The sequence below is a fragment of the Rhinoraja longicauda genome, chromosome 5 (assembly GCF_053455715.1).
Source record: "Rhinoraja longicauda isolate Sanriku21f chromosome 5, sRhiLon1.1, whole genome shotgun sequence".
In the NCBI taxonomy this organism is placed as follows: domain Eukaryota; kingdom Metazoa; phylum Chordata; class Chondrichthyes; order Rajiformes; family Arhynchobatidae; genus Rhinoraja; species Rhinoraja longicauda.
Genome location: NC_135957.1, coordinates 85,020,290 through 85,041,007, shown reverse-complemented (window position 1 = coordinate 85,041,007; position 20,718 = coordinate 85,020,290). Strand labels below are relative to the sequence as shown.

General features: G+C 45.8%; 1 protein-coding gene across 1 annotated transcript in view; it reads left to right on the top strand.

Annotated features, from left to right (window-relative positions):
* cd164 (CD164 molecule, sialomucin) overlaps positions 1 to 20,540 on the top strand; it is a 52,237-nt gene extending 31,697 nt beyond the window's left edge. Inside the window, exons 4-7 of the mRNA XM_078399880.1 lie at positions 8,338 to 8,379; positions 8,547 to 8,612; positions 16,400 to 16,438; positions 18,104 to 20,540. Coding sequence (XP_078256006.1) covers positions 8,338 to 8,379; positions 8,547 to 8,612; positions 16,400 to 16,438; positions 18,104 to 18,270 — 314 coding nt within the window. The 3' untranslated portion in view covers positions 18,271 to 20,540. The remainder of the gene's footprint in view (positions 1 to 8,337; positions 8,380 to 8,546; positions 8,613 to 16,399; positions 16,439 to 18,103) is intronic.
* Positions 20,541 to 20,718: the final 178 nt, after the last annotated feature.

Below are 20,718 nucleotides of genomic sequence, written 5' to 3'. Positions count from 1 at the left end.
CCCTTCTGGCTGGCCAGATGAGAGAGCGGTGTGCAGAACCTGGGAGACCGCATCATCCGTGGACCTGTTCGGACGGTATGCGAACTGTAATGGGTCCATGTTGCGAGGAAGGAGGGCACAGATGTGCTTCTTGATTAGCATTTCATGACAACTGAGGTGAGGGCCACCGGTCGGTACCCGTACAATAATGGATCTTTTGAAGCATGCAGGGACCACGGACTTTGCCAAGGAGAGGTTAAATATTGTGGTGAGCACTGGAGCAAGCTGAGTAGCACAAGACAAGATAATTACCAAGTGCAGTGCTTTTCAAGGCAGAGATAGATAGATTCTTGATTAATAAGGGTATCGGAGGTTATAGAATTTAGAAGGATGAGAGGGGATCTTATTGAACCATAAAAGATTATTATGGGGTTGGACATTAACGTGTTCCCAATGTTGGGGGAGTCCAGAACCAGGGACCACAGTTTAAGAATAAGGGGTAGGCCATTTAGAACTGAGATGAGGAAAAACCTTTTCAGTCAGAGAGTTGTAAATCTGTGGAATTCTCTGCCTCAGAAGGCAGTGGAGGCCAATTCTCTGGATGCTTTCAAACGAGAATTAGATAGAGCTCTTAATGATAGTGGAGTCAGGGGTGTATGGGGAGAGGGCAGGAACGGGGTACTGATAGTGGATGATCAGCCATGATCACATTGAATGGTGGTGCTGGCTCGAATGGCCTATTCCTGCACCTATTGTCTATTGGGAGAAGGCAGGGGAATGGGGCTCACAAGAGCTCGGAGCAGAATCAGACCATTTGGCCCATCAAGTCTACCCCGCCATTCAATCATGGCTGATCTTTCTTTCCCTCTCATCTCCATTCTCCTGCATCTTCCCCCTAGGAGGGAAAGATAGATCAGCCATGATTGAATGGCTGAGTGGACAGTGGGCTGACTGGCCTAATCCTGCTCCTGTCACTGATGAACTTTCAGAGTCGCGTCCTACATAGTGAATTGGTTTATATTGTAACATATATGGATATATTGTTAAAAATAATTTTGTGTGCTATCCTGGCAAGCTATGCCACACATGAGGTGAAGCAGATGGGAAAATAGAGTGCAGAATATGGTGTTATAACCACAGGGAAAGAGTTGCAATAAGGTAAAATTGGATGATTTGGAATTCATTCCTAGCACATGAGACGTCTGATAACAACAGGGAAGAGGCTATCCTTGAATCTGTTGGTAGACACTTTGTAGCTTTTCTAACCACTGCCCGAAGGGATAGTGGAGAAGAGAGGATGATGGGTGTGAATGGTCTTGACAATGGTGGCTGCTTTCTTGAGGCAGCGTGAAGTATAGATTCAGTTGATTTTCGGGAGGTAAGGGGGATAGATTGGTTTGCACGATGAACTGGGCTGCTTTGCAACGGCCAAACGGAAAAAGACTAAAGGGCGGCACGGTGGCGCAGCGGTAGAGTTGCTGCCTTGCAGCGCCAGAAACCTGGGTTCCATCCCTTCTACGGGTGCTGTCTGTACGGAGTTTGTACGTTCTACCCATGACCTGCATGGGTTTTTTCCGGGATCTTCGGTTTCCTCCCACACTCCAAAGACGTACAGGTATGTAGGTAAATTGGCTTGGTCCCTAGTGTGTGTAGGATTGTGTTAATGTGCGGGGATCGCTGGTCGGTGTGGACTCGGCGGGCCAAAGGGCCTGTTTCCGCACTGTATCTCTAATCTAAACTAAACTAAAAGGTGCAAGATAGCATAGAGGTGTAAATTGTGAAGTCAGAGGAAGGAATATAGGTGGAAGGGGGGATTGGGTATGAGCTCAGGTGAGACATAGGGAGGGGGTGGGGGGGAAAGAAGGGCTGTTTGTTGCTTAGTTACTTAAAATTGGAGAATTCAATGTTAGAGCTTCACTTAATTTTCAAGCGTTCAATATTCAATTTGGGGGAAAAATGGTTATATGGTCTTAAATTGAATACTTTTTAATTTCTCTAAAGTTTCTCTGAAGTTTTGGGTGCAAAAGTGTTTCCACGGTGCTATGTATGGGAAAGTGTGGTTACTAATGTTGATGCAAAGATGTGATAAGGTGGCTATAAAGGGATATTGATGGGATAAGCGTGTAGACAAATATCTAATGAATGGGATATAGAGTCATAGAGTGATACAGTGTGGAAACAGGCCCTTTGGCCCAACTTGCCCACACCGGCCAACAATGTCCCAGCTACACTAATCCCACCTACCCCTGCATTTGGCCCATATCCTTCCAATCCAGCGTTTCGCAACCTTTGTACCCTTGCGGAACCCTTGAAATAATTTTCATGTCTCAGGGAACCCCTACAAAAAAATTATTATATATCTTTATTAATCTCTTTCTTTCTCTTTCATAAACTTAAAGTTCGTAAGGCAAACAACACATACAAACCTTTCATTGACAAATGAAATTGACAAAAACTAACAAAAACATACATGAACACAAACTTTTCATAAACTAACAAAAATAAACATAAAAATGACAAAAAATCATGTACATGTAATTAGCTTATTTATCACTATTTCTCTTGGAACCCCCAGCGACCTCTCGCGGAAGCCTAGGGTTCCTGGGACCCCCGGTTGAGAAACGCTGCTCCAATCTATCCATGTACCTTGTGATAGTCCCTGCCTCAACTACCTCCTCTGGCAGCTTGTTCCATACACCCACCACCCTTTGTGTGCAAAAGTTACCCCTCAGATTCCTATTAAATCATTCCCCCTTCACCTTAAGGGTTCTGGGCTCTGGTTCTCGATTCACCTACTCTGGGCAAGAGACTCTGCGCGTCTACCAGATCTATTCCTCTCACTATTGTACACCTCTATAATATGTTAAATTGCCCACTGTGATGGGAACGTTTTCTTTTAAAAATCCATATTGTGAGAGATGTCTCCAAATCTAATCCTGTTGACCTCTCGGGTTCTACTAGCATTTTCATTTATTCCCAGATACTAGTCTTTTGTTATGTGCCCGTATGGGTGAGATTGACAATCCTGTACCAGCCTCTTTGTGTCTTTTAATCGATCTTTGTAGCCTGCCTATTGCAGATTTATTTTCTCCGCCCTGCCCTTCTGAGTTTAATCTCTAACATTTCCTCATTCTAACGACAGGTAATTGACCTGAAATGTTAACACTTGTTCTCCTGTCACGGATGCTGCCTGGCCTAACTGTTTCTAGCATTTCCTATTCTTATTTCAGATTTCTAGAATCTGCACTTTTGCTTTCTCATTTTAGATCGAGGCACAATAAAGTACAATTGTTATACTTGATTTTCATCTCAAATTCTTTAAATGCATGCCTATCATTCCATTCTGCTTTGCAGCTGCAACAAAGGCAATGTTTTCAATTATTTTTCTCCACTCTGTCACTTCCGGTTTTGTTTGCTTCCTGACCTCCCTATCTCCAACCTGTTTAGTTGAGACTCGGTGGGCCGAAGGGCCTGTTTCTGTGCTGTATCTCTGACAAGATGGCGCTCAGCCAGGCGACTATGTGCTCGTCATAGAAGCTAGGATTTATGAAAGGCAAATCATGCCTGACGAATCTTATAGAATTTTTCGAGGATGTAACTAGTAGAGTGGATCAGTAGTAGAGAACCAGTCGATATGTTATATCTGGACTTTCAGAAGGCCTTCGACAAGGTCCCACATAGGAGATTGGGGTACAAACTTAAAGCACACGGTATTGGGGGTTCAGTGTTGAGGTGGATAGAGAATTGGTTGGCGGACAGGAAGCAAAGAGTAGGAATAAACGGGTCCTTTTCGGAATGGCAGGCAGTGACTAGTGGAGTACCGCAAGGCTCAGTGCTGGGACCCCAGTCATTTACAATATATATTAATGATTTGGACGAGGGAATTGAATGCAATATCTCTAAGTTTGCGGATGACACGAAGCTGGGTGGCAGTGTTAGCTGCGAGGAGGATGCTAGGAGGCTGCAGAGTGACTTGGATAGATTAGGAGAGTGGGCAAATGCATGGCAGATGCAATATAATGTGGATAAATGTGAGGTTATCCACTTTGGCGGCAAGAACAGGAAAGCAGAGTATTACCTGAATGTTGGCCAATTAGGAAAAGGGGAGATGCAACGTGACCTGGGTGTCATGGTGCACCAGTCATTGAAAGCAAGCGTGCAGGTGCAGCAGGCAGTGAAGAAAGCGAATGGTATGTTAGCATTCATAGCAAGAGGATTTGAGTATAGGAGCAGGGAGGTTCTGCTGCAGTTGTACAGGGCCTTGGTGAGACCGCACCTGGAGTATTGTGTACAGTTTTGGTCTCCTAATCTGAGGAAAGACATTCTAGCCTTAGAGGGAGTACAGAGAAGGTTCACCAGATTGATCCCTGGGATGGCAGGACTTTCATATGAAGAAAGACTGGATAGACTAGGCTTATACTCGCTGGAATTTAGAAGACTGAGGGGGGATCTTCTTGAAACATATAAAATTCTTAAGGGGTTGGAGAGGCTAGATGCGGGAAGATTGTTCCCGATGTTGGGGAAGTCCAGAACCAGGGGTCACAGCTTAAGGATAAGGGGGAAGTCTTTTAGGACCGAGATGAGAAAACATTTCTTCACACAGAGTGGTGAGTCTGTAGAATTCTCTGCCACAGAAGGTAGCCGAGGCCAGTTCATTGGCTATATTTAAGAGGGAGTTAGATGTGGCCCTTGTAGCTAAAGGGATCAGGGGGTATGGAGAGAAGGCAGGTACAGGTTACTGAGCTGGATGATCAGCCATGATCATATTGAATGGCGGTGCAGGCTCGAAGGGCCGAATGGCCTACTCCTGCACCTATTTTCTATGTTTCTAAGCAGATCGACAATCACATATTAATATCACTCCATGCTTTAGATTTTAGATTTAGAGATACAGCGCAGAAACAGGCCCTTCGGCCCACCGGGTCCGTGCCGCCCAGCGATCCACGCACATTAACACTATCCTAGGGACAATTTTTACATTTGTCCAGCCAATTAACCTACAAACCTGTACGTCTTTGGAGTGTGGGAGGAAACCGAAGATCTCGGAGAAAACCCATAGTCAGGATCGAACCTGAGTCTCCGGCGCATTATTCGTTGTAAGGCAGCAACTCTACCGCTGCGCCACCGTGCCATCTCTACTCCTACCTACACACTGTAAGTGGCTCGATTGGACAGAACACCTCAGGAGATCCTTCTTCCCTGTGGCTATCAAACTTTACAACTCCTCCCCCTTCTATCGTGGAGTAGATAATCTCCTCAACTAACCTCCCCAATCTTTGCCCACCCCCAATCCTTTCCACTCGTCACTTTAATTTCATGTTTCATGTATTTTGTGTTTTTATGACTGTTGTCAGATCAATTTCCCTCTTGGAATAAAGTTTTATGGTATCGTATTGTAATCATGTATAGTCTTTTCGCTGACTGGTTAGCACGCAACAAAAGCTTTTCATTGTACCTGACATGGCAATAAACTGAACTAAACTAAACTAAAAAGGTAAATCTTCACACATTCACATCTTTCTTTCTTATTTTCTGAATGATGTTGTTTAACAGCAGCTAGAGCTTTACATAAGGAAAGCAACTAAATATTCCCTGTCTGAAGAAGGGCCTCGACCCAAAACGTCACCCATTCCTTCTCTCCCGAGAAGCTGCCTTAAATATATTCCCTGTGTGCTTTTCCTGTCATGCTAACATGCTTTAAAAAAAATTGTATGTTGATCAAGATGCCATTTTTGCTCCTGTGAAACATTTTAATATGTTGAGGATACCATATAAATGCACAATTTTCTTGTAACTTCCATGCTTCATAAAACTATCTGTGAGTGAATTGAAAGTAGCTTGCGTTTTAGTTGGGAGTTCCATGTATTCTTTCGGGCATCTCTCAACATAACTTGGTTCAGTACAAACTACATAATCAAAATCCCTTCCGTTCCCCAAAGCTTCCTATTTGTCAGAGTTGAATTGCTTTTATAAAGTGCAATGGATGTTGTCTTGCCTCTTTATTTCCAGTTCTGCTGTATCCCAAATTAGACTTGCATTTGCTCCTCCTCTTGTTTTTTAATTATTCTCTCCCACTCTAGCATGCAACATTTAGTTTCGTTTAGTTTTTAATTAGTTTAGAGATACAGCGCCGAAACAGGCCCTTTTGGCCCACCGGGTCTGCGCCAACCAGCGATCCCCGCACATTAACACCATCCCACGCATACAAGGGACAATTTTTACATTTACCAAGCCAATTAACCTACTAACCTGTACATCTTTGGAGTGTGGGAGGAATCTGAAGATCTTGGAGAAAACCCACACGGGTCACGGGGGGAACGTTCAAACTCCGTACAGACAGTACCCGTAGTCGGGATCGAACCTGAGTCTCCGGCGCTGCATTCGCTGTGAGGCAGCAACTCTACCGCTGCGCCACCGCGACTGCCCGATCGTGAACTTTATTCTTATCCAGCCGAGATCTTGCACGGTAAACTCTTGTTTTAACAGACCTCTTTATAACCTGCCAAGCTACCCACAGCAGGCACCGTCTCCCTGCTTCTGAGCCCACCCCCCCCCCCCCCCCCCCAAGGTGCACCAGTGAGCCCTTCACCAACCGCATGGTCCCGTGACACAGCTGGTGTGGCGGCTCACGTTGTAGCCCCTGGGGGACAGTGCTTCTTTCAAGCCGCTGCCACCGATGGGATGTGCTCGTTCACTGTGGGGCACTCATTCACTGTCGGGCACCCTCCCTCCCCTGTCACCTGCTGCTGATGCTTGCCGGCGGTAGTGGCGTTGTCCGCTCCCCACTCGACCACAGCCGCACTCTGCCCCTCCCCCACCACCTCCACCTTGGAAGAGGCAGCCGGTGAGAGGGGCGGGAGTCCCATGGTGACCGAGACCATCTTGTCGTTGGGAGTGGCCTGAAAATTTTGCAGTCCCCGTGGGCAAAAAACGTGAGCCGCAATAGCCACCGTGTGAAGTGGTGGCGAGGGGCTCGCTGGTGAAGACCACCAGCATCGACGCCTAGCTGAGAGAGACAGAGCTGGAGTAACTCAGCAGACTGAGTTTCTACTGAACCATCCAACCACAACCAGAGAGCAGTGCTGAACTACTATCTACCTCTTTGGTGACCCTCGGACTATCCTTGATCGGACCTTGCTGGCTTTGCCTTGCATTAAACGTTATCCCCTTATTGTGTATCTGGGCATCGTAAATGGCTTGATTGTAATCATGTATTGTCATTCTGCTGACTGGATAGCACGCAACAAAAGCTTTTAACTGCACCTGGGGACAGGTGACAATAAACTAAACTAAAAGGTTTGCAGGAAAGAACTGCAGATGCTGGTTTAAATCGAAGGTAGACCCAAAATGCTGGAGTAACTAAGTGGGACAGGCAGCATCTCTGGAGAGAAGGAATGGGTGACGTTTCGGGTCGAGACCCTCTACATAAAGGTTTGTAGGTTGATTGGCTCCTGTAAAATTGTAAATTGTCCCCCGTGAGTGTAGCGTAGTGTTAGTGTACGGTGATCGCTGGTCGGTGCGGGCTCTGGGCCCTAGGGCCTGTTTCTGCGCTGTATCTCTAAACTAAAAAGGTATCCGACGTCTACCCTTTCAACTGTGTTACTCTTATGTACTGAACTGAAATAGTCTGAAGAAGGGTCCCGACGTCACGTATCCATGTCCTCCAGAGATGCTGCCTGACCCGCTGAGTTACTCCAGCACTCATCGAAACGCCACCTATCCATGTTCTCCAGAGATGCTGCCTGACCCGCTGAGTTACTCCAGCACTCTTTGAAACATCTCTATCCATGTTCTCCAGAGATGTTGCCTGACCCGCTGAGTTACTCCAGCACTCTGAAACATCACCTATCCATGTTCTCCAGAAATGCTGCCTGACCCGCTGTGCTTCTCCAAGACTATATGTCTCTTTTGTGTATTAACTATCAGTTGCAGTTTTGTTTCAACTACATACAATGTTAATACCTTGGATGCAGTGGACAATCGTCAATGACGGACACCATTCACCGTTATAATGAGGGTTTATTGTAATTTAAAAATATATCTTGAAGAAAACCTTTGGCGACAATACAAATGCAGGCATCGGGAGCAAGAAGCTATCAGCTGTGGAATTCAGTTGGTCTGGTAGAAACCATCTGGTGGAATACTGAATCAGAAATATGTTCACTTTTTATTAGCTGTAGATCCAATGCGTGTAAAACAATATAATATCGCTACAGGTTTGTCTTTGAAGTGAAATTTTGATTTAATATACGTTGATAGTATAAATTTAAATTCTGCAGGTTTATATACTGTGGTGTTGTATCCAAATTTACTTGGTACCAATTGAAATTTTAATGTACTTTTTGCTATTTTCTTTAGCCACTACACCGTCTGCACCTGTGCCAACCAATTCCACTTCAGGTAATGGGCAAATATGGAGCTTCTGTAGCACCACATTTGTTTTTTATGCTCTTAAGATCCATAAATACCATTGCTTAAAAGTTCTGCTTCAATGGGATTTGTACTGTGCTATCTGGGTGAACAATCTGCTGGTTGCTTTAAAAACCTTTCTTATTCTCGCCCTTTAGCCCCTGCACATACAACTGCAGTTTCAACCTCCACTTCACCCACCAATTCTACAAGCTCTACTTCAGGTAATGGGCGATCTCTTTGGGTTTCCGTGGAGAAAGAATCTTTTCAGTTTCTCTGCTTAACTAATATTCTTTAACTATGTAAAAGAGATGCCGACATGATTCATTGAAACTTACCAAACTGCGAGAGGCCTGGACAGAGTGGATGTGGAGAGGATGTTTCCACTAGTCTGGGACCAGAGGACACAGCCTCCGAATAAAAGGACGTACCTTTAGAAAGGAGATGAGGAGGAATTTCTTTAGCCAGAGGGTGGTGAATCTGTGGAATTCATTGCCACAGAAGGCTGTGGAGGCCAAGTCATTGGGTATTTTTAAAGCGGAGATTGACAGGTTCTTGACTAGTAAGGATGTCAAAAGGTTATTGGGAGAAGGCAGGAGAATGGGGTCGAGAAGGAAAGGGAGATCAGCCATGATTGATTTTAGATTTTTAGATTTAGAAATACTGCGCGGAAACAAGCCCTTCAGCCCACCGAGTCCGTGCAGCCCAGCGATCCCCGCACACTAACACTATCCTACACACACTAGGGACAATTTTTACATTTTACCCAGTCAATTAACCTACATACCTGTACGTCTTTGGAGTGTGGGAGGAAACCGAAGATCTTGGAGAAAACCCACGCAGGTCACGGGGAGAACGTACAAACTTCGTACAGACGGCGCCCGTAGTCAGGATCGAACTTGAGTCTCAGGCGCTGCATTCGCTGTAAGGCAGCAACTCTACCGCTGTGCCGTCATTGAATGGCGGAGTAGACTGGATGGGCTGAATGGCCTAATTTTGCTCCTATGACCTGTGGTCTTATGAATTGAGGAGCAAAGGGGGATAAAATGACCTGCGGTATAATCCAATTCCTAGAATTTCCCAGGATCTTAACGTAGCCAAGTTAATTGCCTTATTGACATGGGGGTTGGCGGGAGGGGAAGACCACCAACAGCACTTGGTATTCTCCCTGGCTGAGTTCACACATTGAAAGTCAGTATTGTAGTAATATGCCGGAGAAAACCGACATGTTGCATTGAACAAAATTGTTTCCCGAAATGGAGGTGGCATGGTGGCGCAGCGGTAGAGTTGCTGCCTCACAGCGCCAGAGAACCAAGTTACATCCTGACTACGGGTGCTTATTCACAAAATGCTGGAGTAACTCAGCAGGTCAGGCAGCATCTCAGGAGAGAAGGAATGGGTGACGTTTCAGTCTGACGAAGGGTTTCGACCCGAAACGTCACCCATTCCTTCTCTCCTGAGATGCTGCCTGACCTGCTGAGTTACTCCAGCATTTTGTGAATAAATACCTTCGATTTGTACCAGCATCTGCAGTTATTTTCTTATACAGACTACGGGTGCTGTCTTTACGGAGTTTGTACCTTCTCCCCGTGACCGCATGGATTTGCTCCGGTTTGCTCCCACACTCCAAAGACGTACAGGTTTGTTTGTTAATTGGATTTGGTGAATTGTCCCGAGTGTGTAGACTGTGCTCGTGTACAGGGTGATCAATGGTTGGTGTAGAATCGGTGGGCTGAAGGGCCTGTTTCTACATTGTATCTCTAAAGTATAATGTAAATTCTCAGCCAAGATGTAACAAATGGAACACTAACTTAGATTGTGATAGACCAAGCTGCAGATTCCTGCTTGCCAGAAAACCCACTGGAGATTTAAAGTGATAATGCCGTCGAGATAAACAGTCACACTGTTGTAAAGTTACACTGATGTCTGCATGTACCCAATATCTAGATCTTTCAATCCTCGGTTGAGGAACCCTTATTTTGAGAATAGACACAAAATGCTGGAGTAACTCAGCGGGAAACTCAGGCAGCATCTCTGGAGAGAAGCAATGGGACCATTAGTTATCTATAGGCCCCCAAACAGTAGCCTCGACATAGGGTGCAAGTTAAATCAGGAGATAAAATTGGCGTGTCAAAAATGTAATGCTACGGTGGTTGTGGGAGATTTCAACATGCAGGTAGACTGGGAAAATCAGGTTGGAAATGGACCCCACGAAAGAGAGTTTGTAGAGTGCCTTCGAGATGGATTCTTAGAACAGCTTGTACTGGAGCCTACCAGGGAGAAGGCAATTCTGGATTTAGTGTTGTGTAATGATCCTGATCTGATAAGGGGACTAGAGGTAAAAGAGCCATTAGGAGGCAGTGATCACAACATGATAAGTTTTACTCTGCAAATGGAAAGGCAGAAGGGAAAATCGGAAGTGTCGGTATTACAGTATAGCAAAGGGGATTACAGAGGCATGAGGCAGGAGCTGGCCAAAATTGACTGGAAGGCGGCCCTAGCAGGGAAGACGGTAGATCAGCAATGGCAGGTGTTCCTGGGAATAATGCAGAGGTTGAAGGATCAATTTATTCCAAAGAGGTGGAAAGACTCTAAGGGGAGTAAGAGACACCTGTGGCTGACAAGGGAAGTCAGGGACAGCATAAAAATTAAGGAGAGGAAGTATAACATAGCAAAGAAGAGTGGGAAGACAGAGGATTGGGACTCTTTTAAAGAGCAACAAAAGTTAACTAAAAAGGCAATACGGGGAGAAAAGATGAGGTACGAGGGTAAACTAGCCAATAATATAAAGGAGGATAGCAAAAGTTTTTTTAGGTACGTGAAGAGGAAAAAAATAGTCAAGGCAAATGTGGGTCCCTTGAAGACAGAAGCAGGGGAATTTATTATGGGGAACAAAGAAATGGCAGACGAGTTAAACCGTTACTTTGGATCTGTCTTCACTGAGGAAGATACACACAATCTCCCAAATGTTCTAGGGGCCGGAGAACCTAGGGTGATGGAGGAACTGAAGGAAATCCACATTAGGCAGGAAATGGTTTTGGGTAGACTGATGGGACTGAAGGCTGATAAATCCCCAGGGCCTGATGGTCTGCATCCCAGGGTACTTAAGGAGGTGGCTCTAGAAATAGTGGAAGCATTGGAGATCATTTTTCAATGTTCTATAGATTCAGGATCAGTTCCTGTGGATTGGAGGATAGCAAATGTTATCCCACTTTTTAAGAAAGGAGGGAGAGAGAAAACGGGTAATTATAGACCAGTTAGTCTGACATCAGTGGTGGGGAAGATGCTGGAGTCAATTATAAAAGACGAAATTGCTGAGCATTTGGATCGCAGTAACGGGATCATTCCGAGTCAGCATGGATTTACGAAGGGGAAATCATGCTTGACAAATCTACTGGAATTTTTTGAGGATGTAACTAGGAAAATTGACAGGGGAGAGTCAGTGGATGTGGTGTACCTCGACTTTCAGAAAGCCTTCGACAAGGACATAGGAGATTAGTGGGCAAAATTAGGGCACATGGTATTGGGGGTAGGGTACTGACATGGATAGAAAATTGGTTGACAGACAGAAAGCAAAGAGTGGGGATAAATGGGTCCCTTTCGGAATGGCAGGCAGTGACCAGTGGGGTACCGCAAGGTTCGGTGCTGGAACCCCAGCTATTTACGATATACATTAATGACTTGGATGAAGGGATTAAAAGTACCATTAGCAAATTTGCAGATGATACTAAGCTGGGGGGTAGTGTGAATTGTGAGGAAGATGCAATAAGGCTGCAGGGTGACTTGGACAGGTTGTGTGAGTGGGCGGATACATGGCAGATGCAGTTTAATGTAGATAAGTGTGAGGTTATTCACTTTGGAAGTAAGAATAGAAAGGCAGATTATTATCTGAATTGTGTCAAGTTAGGAGGAGGGGGAGTTCAACGAGATCTGGGTGTCCTAGTGCATCAGTCAATGAAAGGAAGCATGCCGGTACAGCAGGCAGTGAAGAAAGCCAATGGAATGTTGGCCTTCATAACAAGAGGAGTTGAGTATAGGAGCAAAGAGGTCCTTCTACAGTTGTACCGGGCCCTGGTGAGACCGCACCTGGAGTACTGTGTGCAGTTTTGGTCTCCAAATTTGAGGAAGGATATTCTTGCTATGGAGGGCGTGCAGCGTAGGTTCACTAGGTTAATTCCCGGAATGGCGGGACTGTCGTATGTTGAAAGGCTGGAGCGATTGGGCTTGTACACACTGGAATTTAGAAGGATGAGGGGGGATCTTATTGAAACATATAAGATAATTAGGGGATTGGACACATTAGAGGCAGGAAACATGTTCCCAATGTTGGGGGAGTCCAGAACAAGGGGCCACAGTTTAAGAATAAGGGGTAGGCCATTTAGAACGGAGATGAGGAAGAACTTTTTCAGTCAGAGAGTGGTGAAGGTGTGGAATTCTCTGCCTCAGAAGGCAGTGGAGGCCAGTTCGTTGGATGCTTTCAAGAGAGAGCTGGATAGAGCTCTTAAGGATAGCGGAGTGAGGGGGTTATGGGGAGAAGGCAGGAACGGGGTACTGATTGAGAGTGATCAGCCATGATCGCATTGAATGGCGGTGCTGGCTCGAAGGGCTGAATGGCCTACTCCTGCACCTATTGTCTATTGTCTATTGACCCTCCTTCAGACTGAGTCATGGGGGAGGGAAACTGGAGATATGGAAGGGTACAGAGAGAATGTAAGACATGAGGTAGACCGAAGAAGGGTCTTGACCCGAAACGTCACCCATTCCTTCTCTCCCAAGATGCTGCCTGACCCACTGAGTTACTCCAGCATTGTGTGATCCCTTCGATTTTAACCAGCATCTGCAGTTTTGTTCCTACACATGTAAGACATGAGCCATGGCGCAAACAAGCTTGGATTTACCCCAGAAACCTCCAGAGGCATTTTTGTATGTTTCATTGAGATTGCTACCTATTCTTAAATCCTGGATAGAATGAACCTCGTCTGTTGCTCAAGCCAATCTACAGTGTATCTGTGCATTGTAAATGGCTCGATTGTAATCGTGTGTTGTCTTTCCGCTGACTGGTTAGCACGCAACAAAAAGCTTTTCCCTGTACCTCGGTACACGTGACAATAAACTGAACTGCTCACCTCCCCCTCACCCCCCACCTCAAGAATCAATAATGGACACAAAGTGTGTAGAAAGGAACTGCAGATAGTGGTTTCAATGGCTGCTTGTTCATGTAGGAGACCAGACCTGTACGCACTGTTCCAGGCGCTGTCTGACAGCTTCTTGTAATTAAAGTAATACATTAACTTGGACTCAACCCTTCTTTCAGTCCACAGTCAGCACCCTCTGTATGAAAACTTGCCCCTCAGCCATCCTTTAAATTTCTCCCCTCTCACTTTAGACGTGCGCCCTCTAATTTTATAACGTGAATAATGTTCAATGCAAGATGAAGTCCAATCAAGGATAGAGGTTCTGAAAAAGAAGTAGATAGTAGGAAAAAAAACGGCAGATGCTGGTAAAATGGAAGATAGACACAATGCTGGAGCAACTCAGCGGGTCATGCAGCATCTCGGGAGAGAAGGAATGGGTGACGTTTCGGGTCGAGACCCTTCTTCAGTCTGAAGAAGGATCTCGGCCCGAAACGTCACCCATTCCTTCTCTCCCGAGATGCTGCCTGACCCGCTGAGTTGCTCCAACTTTGTGTGTCTACTCTAGGTAGATAGTAGTTCAGGACTGCTCTCTAGTTGGTGATAGAATAAACTCCACCATTGTATGACTACAATCTCCCGTTCCAGGAAACATTCCGGTGAATCTCCTTTGCTTCCACGTCCTTCCTGTAGTGTAGCAACCAGAAGTGTACGCAATACTGAAACATGATTGTAACCATTGTCTTGTCTCTGTGATGAGTCGCTAATGGTGAGACAAAGTCGTGCCCAGCAGACCACATTCTATGCAACTATGAAGCAAAACTGAGCCACGTTAATGTGTGTGGTTCATGCTGTGGCTTCCTGTACTGTTAAATATATTCTGCTTAATCTTTTGGAAGTAGATCAATAGTCAATAGTCAATAGTCGTTTATTTGTCACATACACATAAATGTGTAGTGAAATGAAACATTACCCGCAGTTGAAACACTAAGACCAATAAGAATAATCAATAAAAATGCAATAACAAATACAATCATACACTAACACCAAACAAAAGAAACATCCATCACAGTGAGTCTCCTCCAGTCCCTCCTCACTGTGATGGAAGGCCACAATGTCTTTTCTCTTCCCCTGCCGTCTTCTCCCGCGGTTAGGCTGTTGAACTTGCCACGTCGGGGCTCCCGACATTGGAGCGCCCGCTGGGCGGTGAAAGGTCCACGGCCTACTCCAGGCCACGCCAGACGGTGAAAGGTCTACGGCGGGCCGACCCAAGCCCCGCGATTCGGGGCGGGCGAACACGCTGCCTCTGCCACTGCCGGTGCTCCCGATGTCGGCCCCCACCCAGGGGCCTGCGGGCTTCCGACATCCACGCAGCCCGCGCCGGAGCCTCCGGAGACTTGTCGCAGCCGCTCCCGCAGCATCAGCCAGCGCCGCAGGTGGTGAGTCCGGGCTGTGGGCCCCAGGTGGTCCCAGGTGCATGGCCGGTGGTAGGTGGAGCCCGCCGGTCCCAGGTGCATGGCCGGTGGTAGGTGGAGCCCGCCGGTCCCAGGTGCATGGCCGGTGGTAGGTGGAGCCCGCCGGTCCCAGGTGCATGGCCGGTGGTAGGTGGAGCCCGCCGGTCCCAGGTGCATGGCCGGTGGTAGGTGGAGCCCGCCGGTCCCAGGTGCATGGCCGGTGGAGCCCGCCGGTCCCAGGTGCATGGCCGGTGGTAGGTGGAGCCCGCCGGTCCCAGGTGCATGGCCGGTGGTAGGTGGAGCCCGCCGGTCCCAGGTGCATGGCCGGTGGTAGGTGGAGCCCGCCGGTCCCAGGTGCATGGCCGGTGGTAGGTGGAGCCCGCCGGTCCCAGGTGCATGGCCGGTGGTAGGTGGAGCCCGCCGGTCCCAGGTGCATGGCCGGTGGAGCCCGCCGGTCCCAGGTGCATGGCCGGTGGTAGGTGGAGCCCGCCGGTCCCAGGTGCATGGCCGGTGGTAGGCCGCATTGGGAACGGAGACACGACACAGAAACAAAGTTCGTGTCTCCGTTCGGGAGAGAGAATTTTTTATAGTTCCCGTTCCCTCCCACCCCCTCCCCCACACATAACATACAAACACTACACCATATTAAAACTACAATTCATACAAATTCATACAAAAACAACAAAAAACACAAAAGACAGACGGACTGCAGGCAAGCCGCAGCTGCGACGGCAGCGCTGGCTCCCACCAGGGTGCTAGATGCAGAAAAAATGTTCCCAATGTTGGGGGAGTCCAGAACCAAGGACCACAGTCTTAAGAATAAAGGGGAGGCCATTTAAAACTGAGGTGAGAAGAAACCTTTTCACCCAGAGAGCTGTGAATTTGTGGCAATTCTCTGCCACGGAGGGCAGTGGAGGCCAATTCACTGGATGAATTTAAAAGAGAGCTCGATAGAGCCCTAGGGGCTAGCGGAATCAGGGGATATGGGGAGAAGGCAGGCATGGGTTATTGATTGGGGATGATCAGCCATGATCACAATGAAAGGCCAAATGGCCTCCTCCTGCACCTATTTTTAATGTTTCTATGTCCTTCTGTGAACTATGGACTAGGGACTTCTTGGCTCGAAGGGCCAAATGGCCTCCTGCACCTATTTTCTATGTTTCTATAAGTTGCTGATATTAGTATATCAAAGCAGTAATGTAAAGTTTGCATGGTTTTGATTCGGGATATATTCCATTAGCCAGATTTTTTAAGTGTTGCCACTAGCATGCTGTCTCTGTAAGCTGATGTCTGAGCTGTTCTGCACTGCCTTGTTACAATACGTGTGGTATTGTTCAAACTTGTGATTTTGACAAGCTGTATAATTTGTTTTCTTCTCTACCCTTCTGCCTGGCTTGTCTGCACATCCATCCATTCCTTCCGCAGGGATCACTGTAGTTACCACAAGTCTTACTACTATACCAGGTAAATGCAAAAGTAAACTTTGGAGCGTGTTATAGTAGTGAATTACAGTGGCCTCCGTGTAATTCATGCTAGGGTGACATGTTCGAGTTTGTGCATGTTAACACTCTGTCAAAACTATAGTGTAAGAGTTCATGTAAGAGACTATGATTTTATAATCAAAAAAACAAATTAAATGACAACTTCTCTGGTGCAATTGGGTTCCTAATAAATTTGCAATTTACTGTTCTCATGGACGATTAACTAGTATAAGTGATATTATTGCCTTCTATTTTCTTTCTTGCTGAGCAGCGCCCTTTTTCTTCCTATCATTAATATCTGCCCTCAGCTAGCAAGATCCTCTGCTCTCAAATGCTTTCAAAGTAAAATATTATTTGGCGGCATTAATGTAATACTTTGGTGGAATCTTATGCGACTGTATACTTTGAGGAAACACATTGGCCAAGGAGTCATACAGCAAGCAAAACCGTCTTGCTGACCAAGATGCCCCATCTAAGCTAATCCCATATCCCTCCAAACCTTTCCTATCCATGTACCTGTCCAGGTGTCTTTTAACCTGTGATTGTACCTGCTGTGATTGTACCTGCCTCAACTACTTCCTCTAGCAACTCGTTCCATGTAGACGCACGCAGCATGCAAACTGGCCCTTCGGTCCAACTTGCCCCGTCTACACTAGTCCCACCTGCCTGCATTTGGCCCAAATCCTTCGAAACCTGTCCTATCCATGTACCTGTCCAGGTGTCTTTTAAATGTTATTGTATCTGCCTCAACTATTTCCTTTGACAGCTCTTTCCACCGCCCACTGAGTGAACAGGGAGTAGCTGAAGATAGACACACAATGTTGGAGTAACTCAGCGGGTCAGGCAGCATCTCTGGAGGAAAGGAATAGGTGACGTATCGGGTCGAGGCTCTTCAGACTGGTCTCTTAAATGATTAACTGCTTCTGCAACATTGCTATTTAAAGCAAACTCCATTACTGAATGCATTCAGAAACTGGAAGCCACTAAGTATTTCTGCAAAATTATAGATTTTATGGATCCAAGGAATGAGTGGGTTAACATAGGTTGAGCGTTTGTAGGCACTGGGCCTGTACTGATTAGAGTTTAGAAGGATGAGGGGGAACCTCATTGAAACTTAACGAATAGTGAGAGGCCTGGATAGAGTGGATGTGGAGAGGATGTTTCCACTATTGGGAGAGTCTTGAACCAGAGGTCACAGTCTCAGAATTAAAGGATGTTCCTTTGGGAAGGAGATGAGGAGGAATTTCTTTAATCAGAGGGCGGTGAATCTGTGGAATTCATTGCCACAGAAGGCTGTGGAGGCCAAGTCAATGGATATTTGTACGGTAGAGATAGATAGATTCTTGATTAGTACGGGTGTCGGGTTATGGGGAGCAGGCAGGAGAACGGGGTTAGGAGGGAGAGATAGATCAGCCATGATTGAATGGTGGAGCAGACATGATGGGCCGAATGGCCTAATTCTCCTCCTATCATGGATAGGACAGGCTTGGAGGGATACGTGCCAAACGCAGGTAGGTGGGACTAGTGTAGCTGGGACAGCTGTAGTTGGCTGGTGTGGGGAAGTTGGTGGCGATGGTCTGTTTCCATGCTGTATCAGTCGATATCACTCATGACCTTTGCTGTAATGAATGTTTTGCTTTTGCTGCAGGTACAACGAACGGAACTACCACCACACCGCCCGCACCACATAAGAATTCAACGTTTGACGCTGCAAGCTTCATTGGGGGGATCGTCCTAGTGCTCGGACTGCAAGCTGTAATCTTTTTCGCTGTCAAGTTCTGCAAAAGCAAGGATAGGAATTACCACACGCTCTAAGCACGCCACTGTTGGACTGTGATGTCCCTGCTATTTGCTTATATCGATCGGTCTGCTGTGTAAGGATAATTTTTTTTGGGGGCGGGGGAGAAATGACACACCACTCTTTAGAATTAGCCATATCTTAATGAGTGTACATTGGTTAACTTTGATTTGATTCTTTGACTTGCTATTTGTTAAACAGGGATGTATCTAGAATATACCCACACTTCCATTATTATTGGGCACTTGGATATATTTGGGGGGGGGAGGAGGAAAAGTACCATGCCTTAAATAAATGTGGCCTTATTCCTACTAAATATTTGTTCTTTGAAAATGGGCCTTCTTGAAATCAAACATTCAAAATTCATGAAGTATATTCTGTTTAGATTTTTCAGTGTTAAAATGGTTGATTTGCGTTCTAGAGCTACCAACGGGGATAACAGCTTGGATATGTCGGTGTAAATGCTTTTATTTGACGGAGTAACGGTGTTTGGGTTTGTTTTTTTTTGCCCTTGTGTCCATCGGACTCGATTTATTAGCCTCGTGAACGTGGAAGTTCCAGATTAACTTTAATTTCGGACTGTTTGCACTAGATCTCGACTTAACTGACCACTTCAATTTACATCCTTCGAGTAAACGCGCTCCACTTTCAGCACGGTGTATGTGATCATTGTATGCCCTGCATGAACGGATTGACAATATGAAAAGTATGTTATTCATTTAATGTGATGTTCACTGGAGATTTAGCAACTTCTTGTAGCTTCAGTGACGACTTTGCCATTGCCCATGTGAAATACTGCATATTATGGTACTTTCAATAACCTCTGCTTTATGAATGGCATCTGCCTTTGATTTACCTGTTTTTGTATAAAGTGGTAGGAATGGGGAGATAAGACGGTTTGATTTTCAGTCTGGGCTGTTGTCGTTGATGTTGGTAGCTCTTGGAATATTTAATGTGAATAATTCAGTAGCGTAGCTTTAAATATGTTCTGGTTCACATGAAGATCGGAAGACAATCATTTTAGGTTAAATTTTAAGATCTTGAAATGTGGTATAATATTGCTGTTAATCCTGAGGTTAGTCATGTTTAATCTTCTAAATGATTTCAGTTGTGTGAAATGACTTCAGTTCTTGCTTTCAGGTTGGGACGGTTTGTTACTGTGTAAGGGATTGAATTAACTTCATTGTTACCCTGGAGCGATACTGCACTCGGGAGGTCAAAGTCTGATTTGAGTATCGGCAAACAGATTGCAGATATTTTCCTATTTGGTAACCGGTGGAGAATATTTTCTTTTGACTAGTGGAAGATGCTCTAGTCTAAGTGCAGCCTCTCAGCCATCACGCTCCAAAAACCCTCTGCTATTCATAACTTTGCAAAATAGCGCCAAAGGTTAGAAGGGTTGTTCAGCCCACGTGGTACACATTTTGAAGTCGGGTGGATTGTGACTAATCAGTTCCTTGGAGTTAAATTAGCAAAGCTTGACGGTCTGAAAATACACACTCCAGCTGCCACCCCTCCCGCGAGCTGGTGAAGTAATGGTCGACCATTATGGGTGACGTTGCATCTTTTAACAGAGCAGAGGTGCCGACCTGTTAGCTGCCATTAGCTTGACGTTGCAACATCCAGGCTAATGCCCCCTCCTAGTAAGTTGGTCCCATTGCTGCACTTGGAGTGTTTTTTTTGTTTGTTTGTGTGTTACTTGAGACCAAAGGGACTGTCCATTTTTTTCTTTTATGCAGCTTTGTACATCTTTTAACAACTCTTGTCGGGTTAAGTTATGAGCGCAGCCGACTTGAGTATACCGAGAGACTGGAGATTGCAATCGGCTATTGGGGGTCTGATCATCCATATTGTTTTTTCACCCGCTTTAATGTATGGCACTGAAAAGTTCACTGCACAGTACCCTGTAGATGTATCTGCAGATTATATCGCTGTCATCTGGATATGGGTGATCAGGATTTGCACTATATTGAGGCTTGAATTAGATTGGGGTTAAAGTGCCTTAAAGGATAACTTGCAAGCCATTGACTTTAAGTTTGGCCAAAAATATAATTGAAGGATTGGGGGGGGAGGACAAATGAAGAAAAAGTGTGATTTTATAAAGTGTTTTGGAAGTGCTTTGTTCAGACCCCTAAGCTCTTCACTTGCCAAAGTGTGACGTAACGTGTAGAACCCGGAGCATTGTTTTGGATGCCTGCTTTACCCTGATATCGTGGGGTGTATAAACACCTCACCATCTTAAGAACAGAATGCCTAACCATACCAACCAATAAATTTCATGTTTTAATTATGTGTTTCTGGTGTTATTTAACGCTTGGTGCCTTGCAAGTATCACTGCAATCAGTCTAGATTTTTTTTAGATTTAGAGATACAGCGAGGAAACAGGCCCTTCGGCCCACCGAGTCCGCGCCGCCCAGCCGTCCAGTCTAAACTGATTGGTCACGGTAGAGGCAGGAAACATGTTC